This window comes from Thalassophryne amazonica, chromosome 5 (genome assembly GCF_902500255.1).
Source record: "Thalassophryne amazonica chromosome 5, fThaAma1.1, whole genome shotgun sequence".
In the NCBI taxonomy this organism is placed as follows: Eukaryota; Metazoa; Chordata; class Actinopteri; order Batrachoidiformes; family Batrachoididae; genus Thalassophryne; species Thalassophryne amazonica.
Window position 1 is genome coordinate 50,078,078 of NC_047107.1, and position 22,460 is coordinate 50,100,537.

General features: G+C 43.4%; 1 protein-coding gene across 1 annotated transcript in view; it reads left to right on the forward strand.

Annotated features, from left to right (window-relative positions):
• Nucleotides 1-7,515: 7,515 nt before the first annotated feature.
• rgmb (repulsive guidance molecule BMP co-receptor b) overlaps nucleotides 7,516-22,460 on the forward strand; it is a 53,622-nt gene continuing 38,677 nt past the window's right edge. Inside the window, exon 1 of the mRNA XM_034170172.1 lies at nucleotides 7,516-7,985. Coding sequence (XP_034026063.1) covers nucleotides 7,868-7,985 — 118 coding nt within the window. The 5' untranslated portion in view covers nucleotides 7,516-7,867. The remainder of the gene's footprint in view (nucleotides 7,986-22,460) is intronic.

A 22,460-nucleotide genomic window follows, 5' to 3' on the forward strand; every position in this document is an offset into this window, starting at 1 on the left:
TCAGGATCCGGAGAAAAGATGAGAATATCGTCCAGATATACGAAGACGAATCGGTGCAGGAAGTCCCGCAAGACGTCGTTAACCAAGGCTTGGAACGTCGCGGGGGCGTTGGTGAGGCCGAACGGCATGACCAGGTACTCAAAGTGACCTAACGAGGTGTTAAATGCCGTCTTCCATTCGTCTCCCTTCCGGATCCGAACCAGGTGATACGCATTTCTAAGATCCAACTTAGTAAAGATTTTGGCTCCATGCAGGGGGGTGAACACGGAATCCAACAATGGCAACGGGTATCGGTTGCGAACCGTAATCTCATTCAGCCCCCTGTAATCAATGCATGGACGGAGTCCGCCATCTTTCTTGCCCACAAAAAAGAAACCTGCAGCCATCGGGGAAGTGGAGTTCCGGATCAGCCCGGCAGCTAATGAGTCCCGGATGTAGGTCTCCATTGATTCGCGCTCAGGTCGTGAGAGGTTGTACAGCCTGCTGGACGGGAACTCAGCGCCTGGAACCAAATCAATGGCACAATCGTACGGACGGTGCGGGGTAAGGGTGAGTGCCAGATCCTTGCTGAAGACGTCAGCAAGATCGTGGTACTCAACTGGCACTGCCGTCAGATTGGGAGGGACTTTGACCTCCTCCTTAGCCTGTAAACCGGGAGGAACTGAGGATCCTAAACACACCCGATGGCAGGTTTCGCTCCACTGAACCACCACCCCAGACGGCCAATCAATCCGGGGATTGTGCTTCAACATCCATGGGAAGCCCAAAAGCACGCGGGAGGTAGAAGGAGTTACAAAAAACTCAATCTCCTCCCGATGGTTTCCAGACACCGCCAGAGTTACTGGTTGTGTCTTGTGTGTGATTAAAGGGAGGAGGGTGTCATCTAGTGCCCGCACCTGCACTGGCGAAGGAAGCGCCACCAGAGGGAGCCCTACCTCCCTTGCCCATCTGCTGTCTAGCAGATTCCCTTCTGACCCCGTGTCCACCAGTGCTGGGGCTTGAAGGGTTAAATTCCCACTCAGGATTGTAACTGGGAGTCGTGTGGCAATCTGTGTGTGTCTCACGTGAATGTTTTGACCCCCCCTTAGCCCAGTCTCTGAGGGCGGTTGATGTTGTGGCCGTTCGGGGCAGTTTTTCTGTGTGTGCTCCTTTGAGCTGCAGAGAAAACACTCCCCGCGGATCAGCCTCCTCATTTTGGCCCTGTGTGTTTCCCTAACAACGTCAGCAGGGGGAGCTGTTGCCCCACAGAGCGCTGCGGCTGTGGAGCGTGGGGAGGGCGGCCCCTTTTCGAACCCGGAAGGGAGAGGGGCGGCGCGTATCCGGTCACGTCCTTCGCCTCGCTCCCGACGGCGTTCCTCCAACCGATTGTCTAACCGTATAACGAGATCGATAAGCCCATCTAAATCCCGCGGTTCCTCCTTAGCTACCAGCTGCTCCTTCAGGACCAACGACAGTCCGTTTATGAAGGCGGCGCGGAGCGCAATGTTATTCCAGCCGGACCTCGCAGCCGTGATGCGGAAGTTGACTGCATAAGCAGCTGCGCTCTCGCGTCCCTGTCTCATTGACAGCAGCACGGTTGAAGCGGTCTCTCCTCTGTTAGGGTGATCAAACACTGTTCTGAACTCCCCCACAAACACAGTGTATGCTGATAACAACCGTGAGTTCTGTTCCCAGAGCACTGTAGCCCAGGCGCGTGCCTTACCCCGAAGCAGAGCAATCACATAAGCTATTTTACTAGCATCTGATGCGTACATGACGGGACGTTGTGCGAAGATGAGCGAACACTGCATGAGAAAGTCCGTGCACGTCTCCACACAACCTCCGTACGGCTCAGGAGGGCTTATGTATGCTTCAGGGGATGGTGGGAGGGGTTGTTGAACCACCACTGGAACGTTCATATCCTGCACAGGGTCGACAGGAGGAGGAGCTGCAGCAGCGCCCTGAGCGCTCGCCGCCATCTGTGCGGAGAGAGCCTCCACCCTGCGGTTCAGGAGGATATTTTGCTCGGTCATTTGATCCAACCGAGCCGTGAAGGCGGCGAGAATGTGTTGCAGCTCACCAATCACGCCTCCTGCAGACGCCTGCGCTCCCTGCTCTCCCATTGGTCGTTCAACAGCCGGGTGACGCCCCTCGGAGTCCATGACGCTGGCCGAGATATCCTGTTGTGAAAGTGTAGTGACACGGACCCACAACAGGGGGCGCAAATGAACGGCCAATAGATGAGCCAAAAAGTAACAATTTAATGTTGTGAAATGTGCACAACGAACATACAGACAATCTCAGAATATAATTACAGTCAATCCACAAAAGGTGACGTGTGGGCAGGCTCGAGGATAGAAGACGTCTGTCCTGAAAAGAGCCGGAACCACACGATTTCCGCCGCCACAGAATCTGGTGAATACTGGAGCCGCCAAGTCCCGAATTCCCAGGTGATCACCGTCCCCGACTGTCGGATCTGGTACTGCTGGCGAGAACAAAGACAGTCAAGTGTGGGTGTGTGTACACGCGGTAACAACAATGGTGGGAATGCCACCTCCACCTCTCAGTCAATACGTTGCAGCGATCCCTCAGTGGAAAAAGAGTGCCGTCTTGCACAGCCTCCACAAACTAAGGACCTGCAAACACTCACAATAAACAGATTCAGAAAATACTACAAAAAGGCTGAGGATATTACCTCTAATGAAGTACGATATCTCGGCGATGAGGTGGAGATGACGTCTGGGTTTTATGGAGTGCGATGATGTAGAATGTGTGACAGCTGTCAGGAATTAATGAGTGACAGCTGTCACTCCCGGCTGTGTCCGTGGCGGCAGCGCCCTCTCGTGCCTGAAGCCCGCACTTCAGGCAGGGCGCCCTTTGGTGGTGGGCCAGCAGTACCTCCTCTTCTGGCGGTCCACACAACAGGACCCCCCCTCAACGGGCGCCTCCTGGCGCCCGACCAGGCTTGTCCGGGTGTCTGCGGTAGAAATCAGCCAGGAGGGCCGGGTCCAGGATGAAGCTCCTCTTCACCCAGGAGCGTTCTTCGGGTCCATACCCCTCCCAGTCCACCAAATACTGGAACCCCCGGCCCATTCGACGGACGTCCAGGAGCCGGCGCACTGTCCAAGCCGGGTCCCCGTCGATGATCCGGGCAGGAGGCGGCGCCGGTCCGGGGGTACAGAGGGGTGACACGTGGTGAGGTTTGATGTGGGACACATGGAAAACCGGGTGGATCCGCAGTGAAGCTGGCAGCTTCAGCTTCCAGGATCAGCTGTTTTAACGTGCAGATACGGAGCAGCTCAGCTCAGCTCAAAATAAAGGAGGAAAAAAGCATAAAAATGTCTTTGTAAAGCTCAGTGCAGGTGTGATGTTATCACCATCAGGCCAGTGGGCAAACGCCCGGTGTGCAATACTATCAGTCCAGCGGTGACTGTGACTGGATGAAAGTCATATTCAGTGATGAATCTCGAATCTGCATTGGGCAAGGTGATGATGCTGGAACTTTTGTTTGGTGCCGTTCCAATGAGATTTATAAAGATGACTGCCTGAAGAGAACATGTAAATTTCCACAGTCATTGATGATATGGGGCTGCATGTCAGGTAAAGGCACTGGGGAGATGGCTGTCATTACATCATCAATAAATGCACAAGTTTACGTTGATATTTTGGACACTTTTCTTATCCCATCAATTGAAAGGATGTTTGGGGATGATGAAATCATTTTTCAAGATGATAATGCATCTTGCCATAGAGCAAAAACTGTAAAAACATTCTTTGCAAAAAGACACATAGGGTCAATGTCATGGCCTGCAAATATGAGGTCTGTGAGAAAAGTAATGGACCTTTTAATTTTTTTCAAAAACTATATGGATTTTAATCATGTGCATTTACATCAGACAAGCTTGAACCCTTGTGGGCATGCGAGAGTTTTTTCACGCCTGTCAGTTACGTCATTCGCCTGTGGGCAGGCTTTGAGTGAGGAGTGGTCCACCCCTCCCGTCGGAATTCCTTTGTCTGACAACTTCCTGAGAGACTGGCGCTTTGCTTGATCAAAATTTTTTCAGAACCTGTGAGGCACATCGAAGTGGACACCATTCGAGAAATTCAGCTGGTTTTCGGTGAAAATTTTAACGGCTGATGAGAGATTATGGAGTGTTACTGTCGCTTTAAGGCCTTCCCACGGAGCGGGACGTTGCGCTGCGCTCCGAGCCGCCGTCGCCAGCCTGTTTCGAGCTGAAAACTTCCAAATTTAAGCCTCTGTTGACCCAGGACGTCGTGAGAGAACAGAGAACTTTCAGAAGAGGTCGGGATCAGCAGATTATCCAGACATTCCACTGTTAAAGGAGATTTTGTAATGAAAGACGTGCGGACGGATTGGCGCGTCAGCAGGCAGCCGGCGCAGAGCGTCGTCACAGGAAAATCACCTCTGTTGGAAGCCTTAAGGACAAGTTGGAACATGTCCAGCTGTTAAACAATTTCTCAGATACTCAAGTGAAAGCCATCAAAAGCCGCCTGGTTTTTACAAATGGTTATCAACACAGAGGTGCTTTTCCTGTGGCGGCACGCCGCACCGGCTGCCTGCCGACGTGCGAATCCGTCCGCACGTCTTTCATTACAAAATCTCCTTTAACAGTGGAATGTCCGGATAAACTGCTGATCCCGACCTCTTCTGAAAGTTCTCTGTTCACTCACGACGTCCTGGGTCAACAGAGGCTTAAATTTGGAGGTTTTCAGCTCGAAACAGGCTGACGACGGCACCTCGGAGCGCGGCGCGACGTCCCGCTCTGTAGGAAGTCCTTAAAGCGACAGTAACACTCCATAATCTCTCATCAGCCGTTAAAATTTTCACTGAAAACCAACTGAATTTCTCGAATGGTGTCCACTTCGATGTGCCTCACAGGTTCTGAAAAAATTTTGATCAAGCAAAGCGCCAGTCTCTCAGGAAGTTGTCAGACAAATGGATTCCGACGGGAGGGGTGGACCACTCGTCACTCAAAGCCTGCCCACAGGCGAATGACGTAACCGACAGGCGTGAAAAAACTCACGCATGCACAGGAGGGTTCAAGGTTGGCTGATGTAATCGCACGTGATTCAAATCCATATAGTTTTTGAAAAAAATAAAAAGGTCCCGCTTCTTTTCTCACAGACCTCGTAGTCTGGATCTTAATCCAATTGAAAATCTTTGGTGGAAGTTGAAGAAAATGGTCCATGACAAGGCTCCAACCTGCAAAGCTGATCTGGAAACAGCAATCAGAGAAAGTTGGAGCCAGATTGATGAAGAGTACTGTTTGTCACTCATTAAGTCCATGCCTCAGAGACTGCAAGCTGTTATAAAAGCCAGAGGTGGTGCAACAAAATACTAGTGATGTGTTGGAGCTTTTTTTTTGTTTTTCATGATTCCATAATTTTTTCCTCAGAATTGAGTGATTCCGTATTTTCTTCCCTCTGCTTGGTCTACAAAAGTAACCGTTACTGACTGCCACAATTTTTTTTTCCTGATTTCTTATAGTGTTTCTTAAAGCCAGAAAGTTGCCATTTGAAATGACTTTAGTTTTGTGTCATGTCTGTGATCTGCTTTTTTTCTACAAAATTAAACAACTGAATGAACATCCTCCGAGGCCGGTGATTCCATAATTTTTGCCAGGGGTTGTATATAGTAGTACTACTGCAGTACTAGAAGTAAGCGAATGAGTAGTAGAGACACAATTTAATGTACTACGCATTAAATCATATTACCTGTCCTTTGACTGTGGTGTTAACAGCTGATGTGTAGGTGCATACCCACATATGCTGCAAAAATGTATATTTTGTAATGGTAGACTTTTTTAAATGGCTCCTGATTAATATTTGTACAATGCCATGGGCTTTTGGACACCACTACTGTTTTCATGTATGTCTGCTATCGTCAGAATTTTCCTGGGAAACTATTCCTCTTGGGTGGCACATAGCTGAGCAGTTAGCACTGTTGCCTCACAGTCACCAGGTTGTGGGATTGCTTCCTGCCCGGTCCTTTCTGTGTGAGTTTGCATGTTTTCCCTGTGTTTAGGCGGGCTTCTCTCCACCTGCTCTGATTTCCTCCCACATCCAAAGACATGCAGGTTAAGTGAATTCATGACTCTAAATTGACTGTAGGTGTGAATGTGTTTGTCCGCCTACATATCACCCTGTGATAGAGTGGCGCTCTGTCCAGGGTGTACCCAGCCTCTTGCCCTATGACTGCTGAGATAGGCTCCTGCCCCGACCCCATGACCCTTGAATTAAATAAGCGGATATAGAAAATGAATGAATAAACTATTCATCTTTGGTTACCAGGCTCCAGCTGCATCATGAAACAGTGGAGTGTCTCATTTGTGCAATATGGAGATAGGAGCTTATTCGGGTATCATTTGACAACTACTGACATAGTGTGTTTTTGCCTATTGTGGGTTATAGTACACTAGTGTTAGTATTTGGAAGCAGCATCTGATTGCCAACAACTAGAAAGCACTCAGAGTGTGCATAACCTCTGCCAAATCCACATGTTGCTTAGAAAGTTTTCTGGATACTGCATCCAAAATATGTTCTGGATCAAATTCAAAATAAAGTCCTTTATATTCTGGGACATTATCCATCCATTTACCAAATTTCATCAACATCATTTCACAACTTTTTGAAGTAAATGTTGCTATGTGCCAAACATTCTTCTGGATCTCAGTTCCAAAATACACTCCTGATCACCTCCAAAGTTGAATGCCTTATTTCCTGGAATATTATCTATCTGCAAACCAAATTTTATTTACATCTGTTCATTAGTTTTTGAGTTATGCTGCTACCAGTCAAAAAGACAAACAAATAGTCGTGACAACATACCTCCTCGGCAGAGATCATAATGATGATAAGAGTAAGTAAGACCCTTTGGCTGCTCCCTTGTTTTTCACTGAGTTGAAACAGCAGAGCCAAGGTGGATCTACAAGTTCCTGAAGTTTCTGTGAAGGCTCTCAGTTGTCCAGGTGGTTTCCATAGTAGAGAAGCTTGAAACTTCAACTGGACTGGGTTGCTTGACACGAGGATGTTGAAAGTTCCAGAAAGTTCCTGAAGCAACTCCACATTACATGGAGAGATGTGGTAGGGGTGGGGTTTGAACCAGCAACCTTCTGCACTGAAACCACATGCACTAACCCCTTTCCATCACCTCTGCTAATAATAATAATAATATTACATTTCATCTTAAGAAAAATTATGAGGGCTTGGTGTGACACCCAATATAAGATTTGTTTTTAATTGTAGCTTTTTTTTTAATATTATGGTTTTGTTAAATTATTTGATTCATCATTTTAGAAAAGTCTGGCAGTAATAGCATTAGTTTTTTGACGTCCTACCCACTGATTTAATCTCAAACCAAAGTTTTACGACTTTTATCTTCAGCCTCTCCATTATTTTATGAACTCTCTCTCTCTCTCTCTCTCTCTCTCTCTCTCTCTGTTTGTGGGGTAGGCGGGTTTTCCGCCAGCAGGGTTTGGTTGAGTCTCTATTGATTTGTCGGAGGGCCAGAAGAGGAGGAGGAGGAGGCGCAGGAGGAGAAAGTGAAAGGGGAGGAGCGCGTGCGTGCGGGAGGGACGCAGGCGATGTGGTTGCGCGTGTTGGGCAGAGCGCGCACACTGATCGGGATCCAGAGTGGGAGCGGACACCGGGTGCACTTTGTCGCACATGGCGGTGGAGTGGAGCGTAAGTTAAAGAGCTCCGGAGCGCGCTGGGACAGAGCCGTGGTGCGCCGAGCAGCAGCCGGCTTTAATGCCCCTGCGCACCGGAGGCGGACAGGAAAGAGTGAGGAAGAAGAAGAAGCGAGGAGGCCGGGACACCACCCCTGGAGGTCCGTGCACTCTCCCCTCCTGGCCCTGTATGGACGGGGATGGGGAGAGCCGGCTGCCGGTGCAGCGGGGCTGAGCGCCTCGCCTCCCCGCCTGCGGTGCGCCGCTGTCGGCCACTGCTGCTGCTGATCGTCGCTCTCTGCAGCGGTCCGCACAGAGGTGAGGAGCACTTCCACTCTTTGTTTTTTTCTAACTCCTAATCGCAACTACTGCCGATTTTCCGCACTTTATTGTCCACGCGACCGGCGTGTCTTTGATTGAGTGGATTTGAATTAGTTTTCGGGTGTTTTTTTTATTTTTAATTTTTTTGGTTGGAGCTGGCGGTCTGAGGCCCGACGGTGTCCGTCCTCCTCCGCGGCAGTGCAGCAGCCTGAGCCTGGATCGAGTTTCTCCTTCTGCCTCCTGGGCCGTCATGCTCCTGTCTGCCTCACGGAGGAGGAGGAGGAGGAGGAGGAGGAGAGAAGGAGCCTCTCACAAATGACACAATGCAAACTAAAGCTTTACCAAATACCAGTGGATAAAAGTTAAAACACACTTTAATCACTTTAAATCGAGCAGCTGTTAGAATAATAAAAACCCATGGCTGTGATTTGTCTAGTGACTGCGGAGAAACTGCTGCTCTGACACAGTCACATTGTGTCTGCTGGAAACTGATATTTGTTTACGCCAGTTTTTTTTAAGGCACATTTCACACAAAAAAAACAGTGGCGGCTCCAAAGTATTTTATTTGTTATTTTTGGTGGGTTCCTGATTATTTAGTGTGGTGACAGAATTTACAGCAAATGTGTAAATCTGCATTTTAAAGTAAATCTAAAGTGCCTGCTAAATAAAAAGTAATTCCTTTTGGCTTGTCCCGTTTCCTCATGATCACCACAGTCGATCCATGATGTTCACTCTAAAAAATAAAATGCTGTGTTTACTTTATGTCATTATACCCAACACACTGACAAAATGTATCTGTTTAAATGGGAAAAGCAGCATTTTAACAAACACTTAATTGCGTATTATCCTATCTTTCCTGTTTGAACAGCCAGTACTTTTTGGATCAGTTAATATAAATACTGTAACTTAAGTAAATATAAAATTTAATAGTAAGTCACTTCAGCTGCTACCTTGTTTTCACTCAGGATCACCACAGTAGATCTGCATGTTGATTTGGCACAATTTATACACCGGATGCCCTTCCTAAAGCATCTTCATATACATGAAGGGCTGGGTTTGAATCGGGAACCTTAAGCACAGGAAACAAAAGCACCTAACTGCTTGGCCACCACCCCTGCAAATCTAAAATTTAATAATTATTATTAATTATTATTACTATTATTGTTGTTATTATGTTATTATATATATATATATATATATATATATATATATATATATATATATATATATATATATATATATATATATATATATATGGAGTGTTGATTTTGCACAAGTTTTATGCTGACGTCCTTCCTGTCACATCTCCAGATGTATAGAGATATGCAGTGGCTTTGTGTGTGTGTGTGTGTGTGTGTGTGTGTGTGTGTGGCGGGGGGGGGGGGGGGGATGTCCCTTTGAATTGTGGACTTTATGTGTTGTTGTTATACACATATCATACACAACAGCTAGAATCGACAATAACAAAAATTCTTTCACACAAATTCATATTTCAGAAATTGGGCAAAATGTATTGCTATGACTATACAACAACAACAAAAACCTGCACAGCTAACAACACTGTCAGGCTAAATGCTGCTCTCCTATTTGTGACACTATTCTCCTTCACCCTTTGTTCTCGCTTTCTCCTGTTTCTCAATTTCACCAGGTTCTAGTTCCTGGACAGAGTTGTTTGCCAGTGGAAAGATTTATTTTGATTCACATTATAGAAACAAAACCAAATTCATTGAGTCATCAGAGATTTCTGGCATCTGCCAAGGGTTGACGAGGACTCAAAATAAAAGATATGTGATTCACATCATGACCTGGACTTTATCTGGATCCGGGTTCTACAACACAATGCAATAACTGCACCCTGATCCAGAATGGTCCGACTGATCAAGATGTTTCAATCTGATATTTAATTCACAAGAAGAAAAAAAAAATAGTCTTCCTTATCTTGGTTTTATATTGTGATGTCGTATCCGTAAAGTGGTTTGACACAATCCTTACAAGTCTACAAAGTGAAATTCTGATCCAGAGTCCGAATCCAGATCACTTCCAAGACCTAACACCAATGTGTGGTGAAAATCTGTTAAGTAGTTTTGACGTAATCCATCAAAGCTTATATAAAGTGAAATCTTGATCCAGAATCCAAATCCAGGTCACCTCCAAAATTTAATGAGTCTTCCATGGCCTAATATCTATCTGTGGTGAAAATTTCATCAAAATCCGTGTAGTAGTTTTGACGTAATCCTGCTAACAGACAGACAGACGGACAAATAAATAAACGCTGATAATTTTATTACACACTTGGTGGACATAAAAAACAAATTTGCACATGATGTGAGTAGCGTGAACAACAATAATCAGTCTAAGAAAGGATGGAAATAGGGCTGAAACGATTAATCGAGTAATTCGAATAATTCGATTACAAAAAATGTTCGAGGCAAAGATCGTTTAAAGCTGTAGTACATATGCCAGGCCTGTAGGTGGCAATGTAACACTCCCACAAAAAACCGAGAAGAAGACCGTAGAGCATGCCCATAACTATTGTAAGCGCTAATCAATGTAGCAGGCAATGCTACAAGTTTATAAAGCCACATGCTGAGTAAAATAAAGACTTTTAAGAGAAAGGGTCTGTGCTGATCGTCTGAAACGGACTTATTATGCATTTAAAGTGAAGCAGTGTGTTTCTATATATATATATTTTTTAAAACGTGGTTTGCTCCACTGGCTGTTCTCCACCTCCACAGATGAAGCGAAAGGAAGTTTAACTATTAAAAAAAAATGCCTATATTCAGATTTGATAAGAGATTTTATCAACAGGCTGTAGAGTTAATTTATCAGTGCAGCTGTTGTGGAAATGTTGCACTCCACAGCTGTTTTTTCAAAGGCTTTGTTATTCTTCAAGTATCCTCAGAAAACAAGTAATTTGACTTCGGTTTGAGCTGCTCTGTACGGCATGTAGAAATATACACTGAATAAATCACAGCAATAAAAAGTGCAAATGAAATGTGCAATAAGAAAAAAAGAATGTCCTGTCCGCAAACTGAAGATTTCACCAAGCGCCTGGGCTTATGGTTTGGCAAAGCTCCAAAACTCTTAATAATGTGAAAAAATAAATAATTACCCGGGAAAACAGAGAGAGAGGGAACATCCTAAACTTAAAAATCTGCATGATGGCACAGTGACATTGTGCCATTGCTCAGGGAGAGCCCTGCCACTACTGACATTGTTTAAAAATACAAAAGTACTTTTTTATCCGATTAATCGCTAAAATAATCGATAGAATACTCGATTCCAAAAATATTCGATAGCTGCAGCCCTAGATGGAAACTAGGGGTGCGTTAGAAACAGATCAGTCAGAATTGTGACAAAATGACCCTGAAAAACAGCACTGCAAAACCCTCAAATCTTACCAAGTATATTTAGCTAAGTTCTAGTCAAAATGTCAAATTATTCATACTTTATGACACAATAACCTAACAAGTAAAATTAAATTAAGATATATAGGCTTGTTTTTGCATAATGTGCCTGAATTATCTTGAACTATCACTTGTTCCATTGTCAGAGTTTTTACTTTTTTTTTTTTTTTGCATGAAAATGTGTTGTTTAACTTGTAACAAGTAATTTGTTACTTGTTTTATCTTGATGTCATGTCCTCACTGATTGTGTTTTATATTAAGTATTATGAGGTATTTTGGGGAGAACTTACACAAATACAATTGGTAAGAATCTGAGTTTTTTTAAATTTTTGAAATGTTTTCTGGTGGGTTGTGCATGGTGAGGCCACAAAAAAATCTTGGGAATGGGGTGGGGGGGCTGTAGCCCCAGCAAGCCCCACCCCTAGAGCCTGCTATGAAAAACAGGACAAAGTATTGCCTTTTTTCCCCTGAACGTGGCCTCTTTGGCCCTGTGTGTCCCGTCATTTCCCTCACACCTCCAGTAATTAGTTAAACGTGGTGCAGACAGCAGGACAAAACCAGCATTACTGCAAGCGGGGCTGGTGGGAGTCCACAGACCCACTCCTGCGCACAATACAACCCTGTTGGCACCCTGTGTTTCATTTGTGTCATCTGGAAGGAATGTGTGCTGTTTAGTCTGACGTGCAAATCATTTTTTGTTTTGGTTGTAAAACCGCACTCCGTCCGCACATCAACTGACCAGACGTCTGTTCTGTTTGTGCGATCTGTTGGCTGTTGCTGACAGGGATTTGAGCACCGTAATTGATAAGCACATCGTTTTGCAGGCCAACCCGTCTGTTTCCAGATGATCCCAGTCGATCCTCTACTGGTCCGGCTCAGGAGACAAAGGAGCTTGTAACCCGGCAGCCTGTGGCTGCTTTGACCTCCGTCTGATTGTTGAGTGTCGCATGGGGATTAGAGGCTGAGACATGACCACAGGGTGAGCGTATTGGATCGGGAACGGAACTACAAAACAAAAACGCTGAAGGCTCAAAAAAGAATAGTGACCGAGACTACAGATGAGGCTGGATTGGGGGAGGCGGGGGGGGGGGGGGTGTTGTCTGAGGATGTGGTTTAACAAAAAAAAGAGGTTAATATTGGGGTAAGACATGGAAGCAGTGCTGCAGGTTTTATTGTGTCTATATTTGATGTGTGCTCTGGGGAATGACACAGGAGAGGCTCTAGATTTGTTGAATATAAGGACTTTATTCTCGTCCTCATATCTTAATCAGTTCTTTGTATCCATCACCTACGCCTCCACTCTGTTTACCACAAATAACTTTAATATGCTTGGTGTGGATTTTCTTCAACACCTACTTAGGACGCAGACCATCACAAAAGAAAGATTACGTGGAGACTTAAAGAATAAAAATATGGAAAATATGTTTTAATTGTGTTTGCGCGCATGAGAGTCCATCTGAAAGTCAGTTATTAGTGACATCGGCAGAGGTGTACACTCTTGTGTTTACCATGGTCTGTATGTAATGAGGTTTGTATGTATGAATGTATAAGATGTCTTCAATGATCATCACGGTTTTGATCATGCATGGTGGGTACGTTGTGCTTAATGATAATAAGAAGTGATTTGACTTTGGACTGTAAACAATCAAGGTTATAGATCAAGGTGAGATATCTTGGCTCCATGTTAATACAGCATGTTTTAATACACGGTCATACATATACAGTGGTATGTAAGAGTTTGGGCACCCCTGATGATTTCCATGATTTTCCTTTATAAATCATTGTTTATTTGGATTAGCAATTTCAGTTAAATATTATGTGCAGACGCAGGTTGAGGAGCGGACCAACGTCTGACTGAACCCAGCGCTAAATAACCAGAAAGCGGTTCCACAAACAAAACGATTTTATTTCCCCTCAGTGCAATAAGTAGTGTACAACATAAATATTTAGCTTGTCTGGCAGAGTGAAGGACGGCGCGCTCTCCAGCGCCCAAAAGGATCGAAGCCTTGGCGCTTCTGGACTCAGATTCACCGCCAAACACCCCCCAGGTGGACACGACAAACTGACTCTGTGAAGGATGGAAAAGGTGAGGTAAGTCAACAGAGCCACAGCAAATATCCTTCAGAGGCACACACTATCAGCAACACATTCAGGTCTGAATTTAAGCTTTATGTAAATGAGCAGCTTCTCACAACAGGTGGAGGATCATCAGTCCGTACGCCACGGCAATGAGAAGCAAACTGCACAATTCTCATCAATGTTCAAATATACTGCGTAACAGAATGCCAAATTACTATTAACGATCATTCAGACAATAATCACCTCTGATGTGTGCTGACAGCATGTGTCCCTCACCCGTCCTCCTTCACAGGCACGATGTGTCAAACCCTGGCGCGGTCCTCAGCGTCTCACAAACGAACGTCACAAGGTCGAGTTCCCGGCAGTTCTGCTTGAATCACTCATGGCTTAAATGCAGAACGCCATCTCATTATCTGCTTCAGCTGAAAGTCTTTAAGTTTGCATGTGAGCATCATCCACAGGTGCTGCGAGTCATTAGGCCTGCACGTGAACATCCTCCACATGTGCAGCTAATAATGCTGATGAGGGTGAAGGACTCTTCTGCCAGCACCTTCTCCACAGACAAAAAACAGTTTGCATACCACCTGGAGAGCAAAGAAAAGAAAACAACAAAAAATATCCAGCCAAACCCCCCAACACACAACAAATATATCATATAACAGACAAACACACTGATATTTGAGAAGTGAAATTAAGTTTCTAGTATTTACAGAAAGTGTGCAATAACTATTGAAACAAAATTAGGCAGGTGCATAAATTTGGGCACACTTTTCATTTTATTGATTTGAATACATTTAGCACTAATTTATTGGAACACAAAATTGGTTTGTAAGCTCACTGACCCTTGACCTCCTTACACAGGTGAATCCAGTCATGAAAAGGGTATTTAAGGTGGCCATTTACAAATGTTTCTCCTCTTTGCTCTCTTCTAATGAGCTGTTAAACAACTCTCAAATGGCCTGAAAACAAAGATTGTTCAACATCATGGTTTAGGGGAAGGATACAAAAAGCTATCTCAGAGATTTCAGCTGTCAGTTTCCACTGTGAGGAACATAGTGATGAAATGGAAGACCGCAGTCACAGGACTAGTTAAGGCCAGAAGTGGCAGGCCAAGAAAAATCTCAGATAAGCTGAAGTGAAGGATGGTGAGAACAGTCATAGTCAACCCACAGACCTGCTCCAAAGACCTACAACATGATCTTGCTGCAGATAGTGTGTCTGTGCATCATTCAACTATACAGCGCACTTTGCATAAAGAAATGCTGTATGATGCTATAATGCAGAGGAAGCCTTTTCTGTGTACACACCACAAACAGTCGCTTGAGGTATGCTAAAGCACATTTGGACAAGCCAGCTTCATTTTGGAATAAGGTGCTGTGGACTGATGAAACTAAAATTGAGTTATTTGGACATAACAAGGGGCAGAAAAAAAAAAGAAAAAAAAATGAAAAAGAACACAGCATTCCAAGAAAAACACTTGCTACCTACAGTAAAATTTGGAGGTGGTTCCATCATGCTGTGTGCCTGTGTGGGCAGTGCAGGTACTGGGAATCTTGTTAAAGTTGAGGGTCACATGGATTCTAGTCAGTATCAGCAGATTCTTGAGAACAATGTTCAAGAATCAGTGACAAAGTTGAAGTTGCACCGGGGCTGGATCTTTCAACAAGACAACGACCCTAAACACTGCTCAAAATCTACTAAGGCATTCATGCAGTGGAACAAGTATAACGTTCTGGAATGGCCATCTCAGTCCCCAGTAGGATGGGTATTGATAAGATTTTATTGATATCGATGCCATTATCGATTCTGCTTATCCATCCGATTCCTTATTGATTCCCTTATTGATTCCCTGATTGATACCTCTTGTGAATTTTCTCTGTACTAAAAGTAGGCTTTACAGATTTTCTATGTCAACAACATTTTATTGAGTATTAAAGTAAATATATGAAAATGGTCACTGGATCCTTAAAATCTGGACATAATAAACTCTACATGGTGGATCCTTGATCTCTGGACATAAATAGAAATAAACAAAATCTGTAGTTTTTGTCAAAAGCATTTCCTTTCAGACATTATTGGCATGAATGTCTTTCCATAAAATAATTATTGCACACTTTCTGTAACTCCTATAAACTTCATTTCACTTATAAAATATCACTGTGTTTGTCTGCTATATGATATATTTAACTGAAATTTCTGATCCAAACAACCAATGATTTATAAAGGAAAATCATGGAAATCATCAGGGGTGCCCAAACTTTTACATACAACTGTACAGACTCTCGCCTTTAAATATGGAATTCTTAATTTTATCTGGATGCACGTTGTCAGCAGGTGTTCACTAGGTAACAGCATGTGATGTCTTCATTTTCATGCCGACTCTGGAACAATGTTCAAAATGTCAGTGTTTCGAAAGTTTTGAAATGTTAATGCGAAAAAATTTGGTGCCACACATTCTATCTATTCTTTCATTGTGGTTTTACATTTCCATTCTGGTTTATAAGTTTATTATGGTATATAAGTTAAAATGTCACATTCTGTTCTGTTTTTTTTTTTTGTTTTTTTTTACACGGACAGCCTGGCTGTGTTTTATCTTTACCGACGAGGAATAACGGACAGTTTGATGGATTATTTAAGTACAGAGAGTCGCCTGGCTTTTAACGGGTAAACGCGTATTTGTGTGATATTTCAGAGAGGAATGAATTGATAACCTCACAAAAAGTCAACTTTTTAAGCTCACATCATCAACCTGCAGTCTGTCGCTGCAGATGACAACAATTCTGCTGTAACGACTGCTGTGATGGTTTTCTGACACTGACATCTGAACAAGCGCGGTTTTGTGCATGCATGGGTGTGTTTGTGTGCGTGTGTCCACACGTCTGTGTGGTGATAAGGTGCTGCAGAGAAAGAAGGTTGTTTGCTTTACTGAGTGCTTTACTGGAGAAGACACTGTGGTTATTATACTGTTGTAGTTTGATATCATGTTCCAGAGGTACCTGGATTCAAGTCACATTTGCATTCAGACTGTGGCAAATCCCATTCAAATTTGCCTCAACCTATCTCCGAGAGGTGGGTTGAGTCAGATAGAAAACATTCTGGCTTAAATCCAATTTGTGCTGCTCAGATTCAGAAATAAACCTGTTTGGCTCAAGTGGGATTCAGCAAACCCCAGACTGAATGTGGTCTTAATCAGTCAAGCATTTTCTGAAACAACTGTTTCCTTAAGAGCTTTGAAACAGTTTGTTAATTTAGTGTTTCCAGTATTTTGAAATGTCAGATACTGATTTGTTTGGTTTATTTATCACATCCAACCTTTTTTGGAAACACCAATCCTGCATCTGAATACTCAGTATGTACTGATGTTGGATAGGACCAGTTGTCATGACTGGCCCTGTTCCAGGCTTTGATCCATTTTTTGCCTCTTTCTTTGCAGCATCTTCTGTTCCTGCATTGATTTATTAGTGGTTTATTTTCATCATGTGTTTCTTCTATGTTCTATTTTGCTTTGTCACTTTGTTTCCTTGCTACTTTTATATTTTAACCATTGTGCAATTCCGTTCTTGTTTTGTTCAGCCAGTTTGTGTTTTCATTGTTTACCACTTGTTTATTTTGTTCTTCTCATTGGTTATATTATCTGTTGTGCTTTAGTGTCAGGTTTTGTTATCTCAGTCTCTGTTTTATTTTAATTTGTTTAGCCACTTTGGTTTCTTAGTCTGTTCCAGTTTAGTTTTGTCTTAGTGTTTTATTGTCTATTATTCTCAGAGCAGTTTTTATGAAGTTTATCTTCTGTGTTTGTAATCCTCTGTTTTGCTTTTCAGTTTTGTTCTTAGATTGCACTCACATCCAGTTATTAATGTTCACTCCACGCCCTGCACCTGCCTTTATGTTTTTCCCTCACTTTGATTCTGTCTGATTTGTTTCACCTCACTCACACTCCCTACACCAGCCCAAGTATCTTTGCTCCTCACATCACTCTCTTGCACAGTGTTTGATCTTTGTCTACTAGCCACGCCCCCTTTCTGGAATCTTCCCTCCACACCTGCACCTTGTTACCTAATTAGTCTGCACATGCACATTGTTCACAGCACTTGTTACTTAAGCCCTTACAGTCTCACAGCACACCACCAGATTGTTGTCTTCGTACACTTTCCAGCGCCCATTCACAGTCCTGATTTTTGTCTTGCCGTGTTCTGAACCTTGCTTTGTATTCTTCGACCATGCCTCTCGCCTCATCCCAGATGAGGCGAGAGGCATTGCTTGTGCCTCTGAACCCTGCTCGTGTATGACTGCGTCTCAGCCTGACCCTGTTTGTACCTCTGCTGCGCTGACTGATTACTTGTGTACCAAGTCCAAGCCTGAATTAAAGACCATGATTTCCTCCACACCAAAACCTGGTTTGGGAGTCTGTATTGCGGGTCCAGCCGCTCCTGGTGACGGGCTCCCGTCCGTCATGACACCAGTGCTAAGTGTCCAAAATGTGACACAATAGGAAAAAGAAAAAAATCACTGACTGGCCTCTCGAGGCTAGATCCAAAAAGGAGCAGGTTCCTATGTATGTACAACTTTAGAGGACAAATAATCTTGTTTACAGCCTTGTACAAAAAAATGGGTTTTGTCTCTAAAACTAGTTTCCCTCTCCATGACAGCTGTGCAGAGGTGAATTTTTTCTAGGTCCTTGGTGTAAGACATTTTAAGCCATAATGCTATGCATCCAGTGCATCTGGAAAGTATTCACAGTGCTTCACTTTTTCCACATTTTGTTATGTTACAGCCTTATTCCAAAATTGAGTAAATTTGTTTTTCCCTCAAAATTCTAGTCACAACACCCCATAATGACAACATGAGAAAAGGTTCTTTTTTCTGTCAACTGTGGGACCTTATATGTAGACAGGTGTGTGTCTTTCCAAATCATGTCCAGTCAACTGAATTTAACCCAGGTAGACTCAATTAAGCTGTAGAAACATCTCAAGGATGATCAGTGGAAACAGGGTGCACCTGAGCTCAATTTTGAGCTTCATGGCAAAAGCTGTGAATAGCAATGTGCATGAGATTTCTTTTTATTGTTTTGTTTTTAATAAATGTGCAAAAAAAAAAAAACTTTATTGTCATTGTCATTATGGGGTATTGTATGTCGAAGGTTGAGGAAAAAAGAATTTCATTCATTTTGAAATAAGGCTGTGGTAAAAGTGAAGGACTGTGAATACTTTCCGGATGCACTGTAATTAGGGGTGTAGCCGCTTTGAGTGACAGCTACTCATATTCCGCTGAGTGGAGCTCAGAGCTACGGTAGGAGAGACGCTGCTAGCTGCGACTGTTAACTGTGGGACTTTGTCTTTTTTGAGGATTTTATTACAAATATCTGTAATATGGCTTGTTGTGCGGTTAATCGTCTGATCGGGTCATCACCAGTATTTCTGTCAAGTGAAATTCTTACTCTAGTGAAAGTCTTCTTTAATTGTGAATGCTAACTGCGGTAGCAGTTTTAGCAGCTGTCAGTAGCTTGATGACATTAGGTCCAGTTATTCCATGGTTACTGAGGAAGTAGGCGGGTTATAACTTTTAATGGCCACACCAAAGCTATGTTATGAGAATCACCTTCCATGCATTCAAGTCAAGCATTGGGCCGATTACCACTTTAGCCTCCATTCTCTGCACGATATTTACAACGTTGATGGCAACCAATCAGACAGGCTAAATCTTTGCTGTTAAAGCTTAACCATAGAAGGACGATGTGTATCTATATTTATGACTTGTTGTGTCCTCTCAGCCAGATTCATCATCACAGCCTGCTGAAAACTGTTATCCACATAACGTGCCCTTGTTTTGGAAGACCACATCTGGAAATACTTTAATCCCTTATATTGGAAATTACTTGTGAATAAACAGTGTTTCTAAAGAAGTTCCTTTGCATTTGTCTGCTGGGGATGCATTTTTCAGCCTGCACCAGAGAAAGCCGCCATTTGTCCCACCACTGCTAAGAAGAAAAATCAACTTTTTTTTAAGACCTGAAAGTCTTTTTGTAAATAATTTTTTCTGTCACAATGGTGCCTTTATTCATGATCAGTGTTCACCACAGCCATGCTTCATCTCTTCAGCATTCTGCTAGCGACGGAAATAATTTCCATTAAGGATCCACCAAGACAAAAAAGTACCTTAAATTACATTAACAGCAACAACAACAACAACAACAACATGTCATTCATTATGAGGTTAGAGAGGTGGGGCTACAATATCACAGTTTCAGAAAAGTTCTGTATTGCTTGTCCACACGAAGAGATGAAGGTGGCGTTTTCAGATTTATTCACTCCGGGATCCGTTTTCAGAAAGTAGCGATTTCAGGCTCTGAAAACAGCGGTTATGTGTGGATAAGATGTCTATATGATACAAAACTTTTGCGGATAAGCCTGAACTGAAGACTGTGTGGATGAGGCGTAGGTCATGAAGTGTCTTGCCCTCTGCTCCACCACTTTATCCAAATATGTGTTGGCTCTTATGCAGTGGTGGGCACAGCTAACCAAAAAGTTAGCTTCAATAACAGCTAATCAGCTAACTGAAAAGTTATCTTTTATAAAGCTAAACCGATAAACCACCCAAAGATTTATCGGAAGCTACAGCTAACCGATAACTTTCAGTATTGCTTCCAATACACTTGCAACTACTAAGAAGCTGATTTTGAGTTTTAACACCGTGATCGCTTCTGGTAGCATCAAAGGCAACCACAGACCCAAACAATGAGTCAGCACTTCTGTCTTTGCATACCCTGCCCACTGCTGGAAGCTCCTGTTTACTACATATTTTGCAGCAGTGAAGCAGTTGACAGGAGCTAAGCTCAACTCTACACACACAAAACAAGCCATTATTCCTTAACCAAACACAGCCGTGCTGCAGTGAGGCAGAGGTCTTGGAAAATGAAGCAGTTTTGAGTTATGGTTTTGATTTAAAATCGTCAAATTATTCCAGATAGAATAACTCCATTAATGTCAATTCTGTCATTTGTACAAAGTTAAAATATAACACATATCTTTTAATTTTAAATAATGCACTAATTCTGAAGTTTTGTAACAAACACAGACAGATGCCAAAGGGATTATGGGTAAATGCGCCTCCGCTAACACTGATTGGTTGACTCATTTATTCTATGTAAAAACCAACATGTTAATGTGAGGTGTGTGTTGGTGTTTACATATAAATGTGCTTTTGTAAAATATGCCTTTTTTATTGGTTAAAAAAAGCCATTTGCAAAAAGCCAAAAAGTCAAGTTGTGAACTGATTTGACAACCATCTGATATAACCGGGGTCAAAATAAATAAAACACTGCCATGTACTGGCGTCGAGACGCTCATACTGCCATGAACACTACTGGCCAGTAGATGGCAGTAGAGGCCGTGAAAATTTGCCAAAACAAAATTCCAGATAAACCGTGTCTGCTACGTTTAATAAACGCAAACTGAATTTCAGACATCTTATATATACGAGGTCTGTCCATAAAGTAACGGTCCTTTTTATTTTTTTAAAAACTATATGGATTTCATTCATATGTTTTTACGTCAGACATGCTTGAACCCTTGTGCGCATGCGTGAGTTTTTCCACGCCTGTCGGTGACGTCATTCGCCTGTGAGCACGCCTTGTGGAAGGAGTGGTCCCGCCCCCTCGTCGGATTTTCATTGTCTGGAAATGGCGGAATGAAAAGGACTTTTTTTCCATCAGAATTTTTTCAGAAGCTGTTACAGACTGGCACCTGGAAACCATTCCAAAAATTTATCTGGCTTTTGGTGAAAATTTTATGGGCTTCACAGAGAATAAGGACTTTAACTACAGCTTTAAGGACGGTCGGTGCACCGCGCTCCGAGCTGCGACGTCGCGGCACAAACCACTGGATCATTTCTAAGCTGATGGCTCTGTGGATACGAGACCGTCGTGTGCTCTTTCTCTGGTTATCACAAGAGCTGGACATCAGCCATTTTCCGGCAGATTTCACTTTTAACAAGAGATTTTGAAGCGAGACAAAGGAACACCTCCGTTTTGGAGTGTTAGAGGACAAGTTGGGACATGTCAAGCTCTCCACAAGTTCTCTTATACTCACTCGACTGGTAAGCACTGAAAGCCGAGATAGGCATGTCCAAACTTGTCCTCTAACACTCGGAAACTGAGGTGTTCCTTTGTCTCGCTTCATCAGCGAATCGGTCGTGACGCGCGAAGCCTCCGCGTGGCTTTCCATGACAAAATCTCTTGTTAAAAGTGAAATCTGCCGGAAAATGGCTGATGTCCAGCTCTTGTGATAACCAGAGAAAGAGCACACGCCGGTCTCGTATCCACAGAGCCATCAGCTTAGAAATGATCCAGTGGTTTGTGCCGCGACGTCGCAGCTCGGAGCGCGGCGCACCGACCGTCCTTAAAGGGGTCCTTAAAGGGGTCCTTAAAGCTGTAGTTAACGTCCTTATTCTCTGTGAAGCCCGTAAAATTTTCACCAAAAGCCAGATAAATTTTTCGAATGGTTTCCAGGTGCCAGTCTCTAACAGCTTCTGAAAAAATTCTGATGGAAAAAAGTCCTCTTCATTCCGCCATTTCCAGACAATGAAAATCCGACGAGGGGGTGGGACCACTCCTTCCCAAGGCGTGCTCACAGGCGAATGACGTCACCGACAGGCGTGGAAAAACTCACGCATGCGCACGAGGGTTCAAGCATGTCTGACGTAAAAACATATGAATGAAATCCATATAGTTTTTAAAAAAAATAAAAAGGACCGTTACTTTATGGACACACCACGTATTACTCTGGAACAAAGACGACAGACAGTGTCTGACATAAGCAGGACTCTAAAGCGCAAACAGGAATTGATTGCAATGATTCCAACTGAAAATAATGGAGAAGCAATCTGACATACTTGACATAAGCAAGCAAGTAGTAGGGTCACAATTTGAACGTACTCTGCTGCCGCTATATTACCTATCCTTTGACCCAGATATGAACAGGTGATGCACATT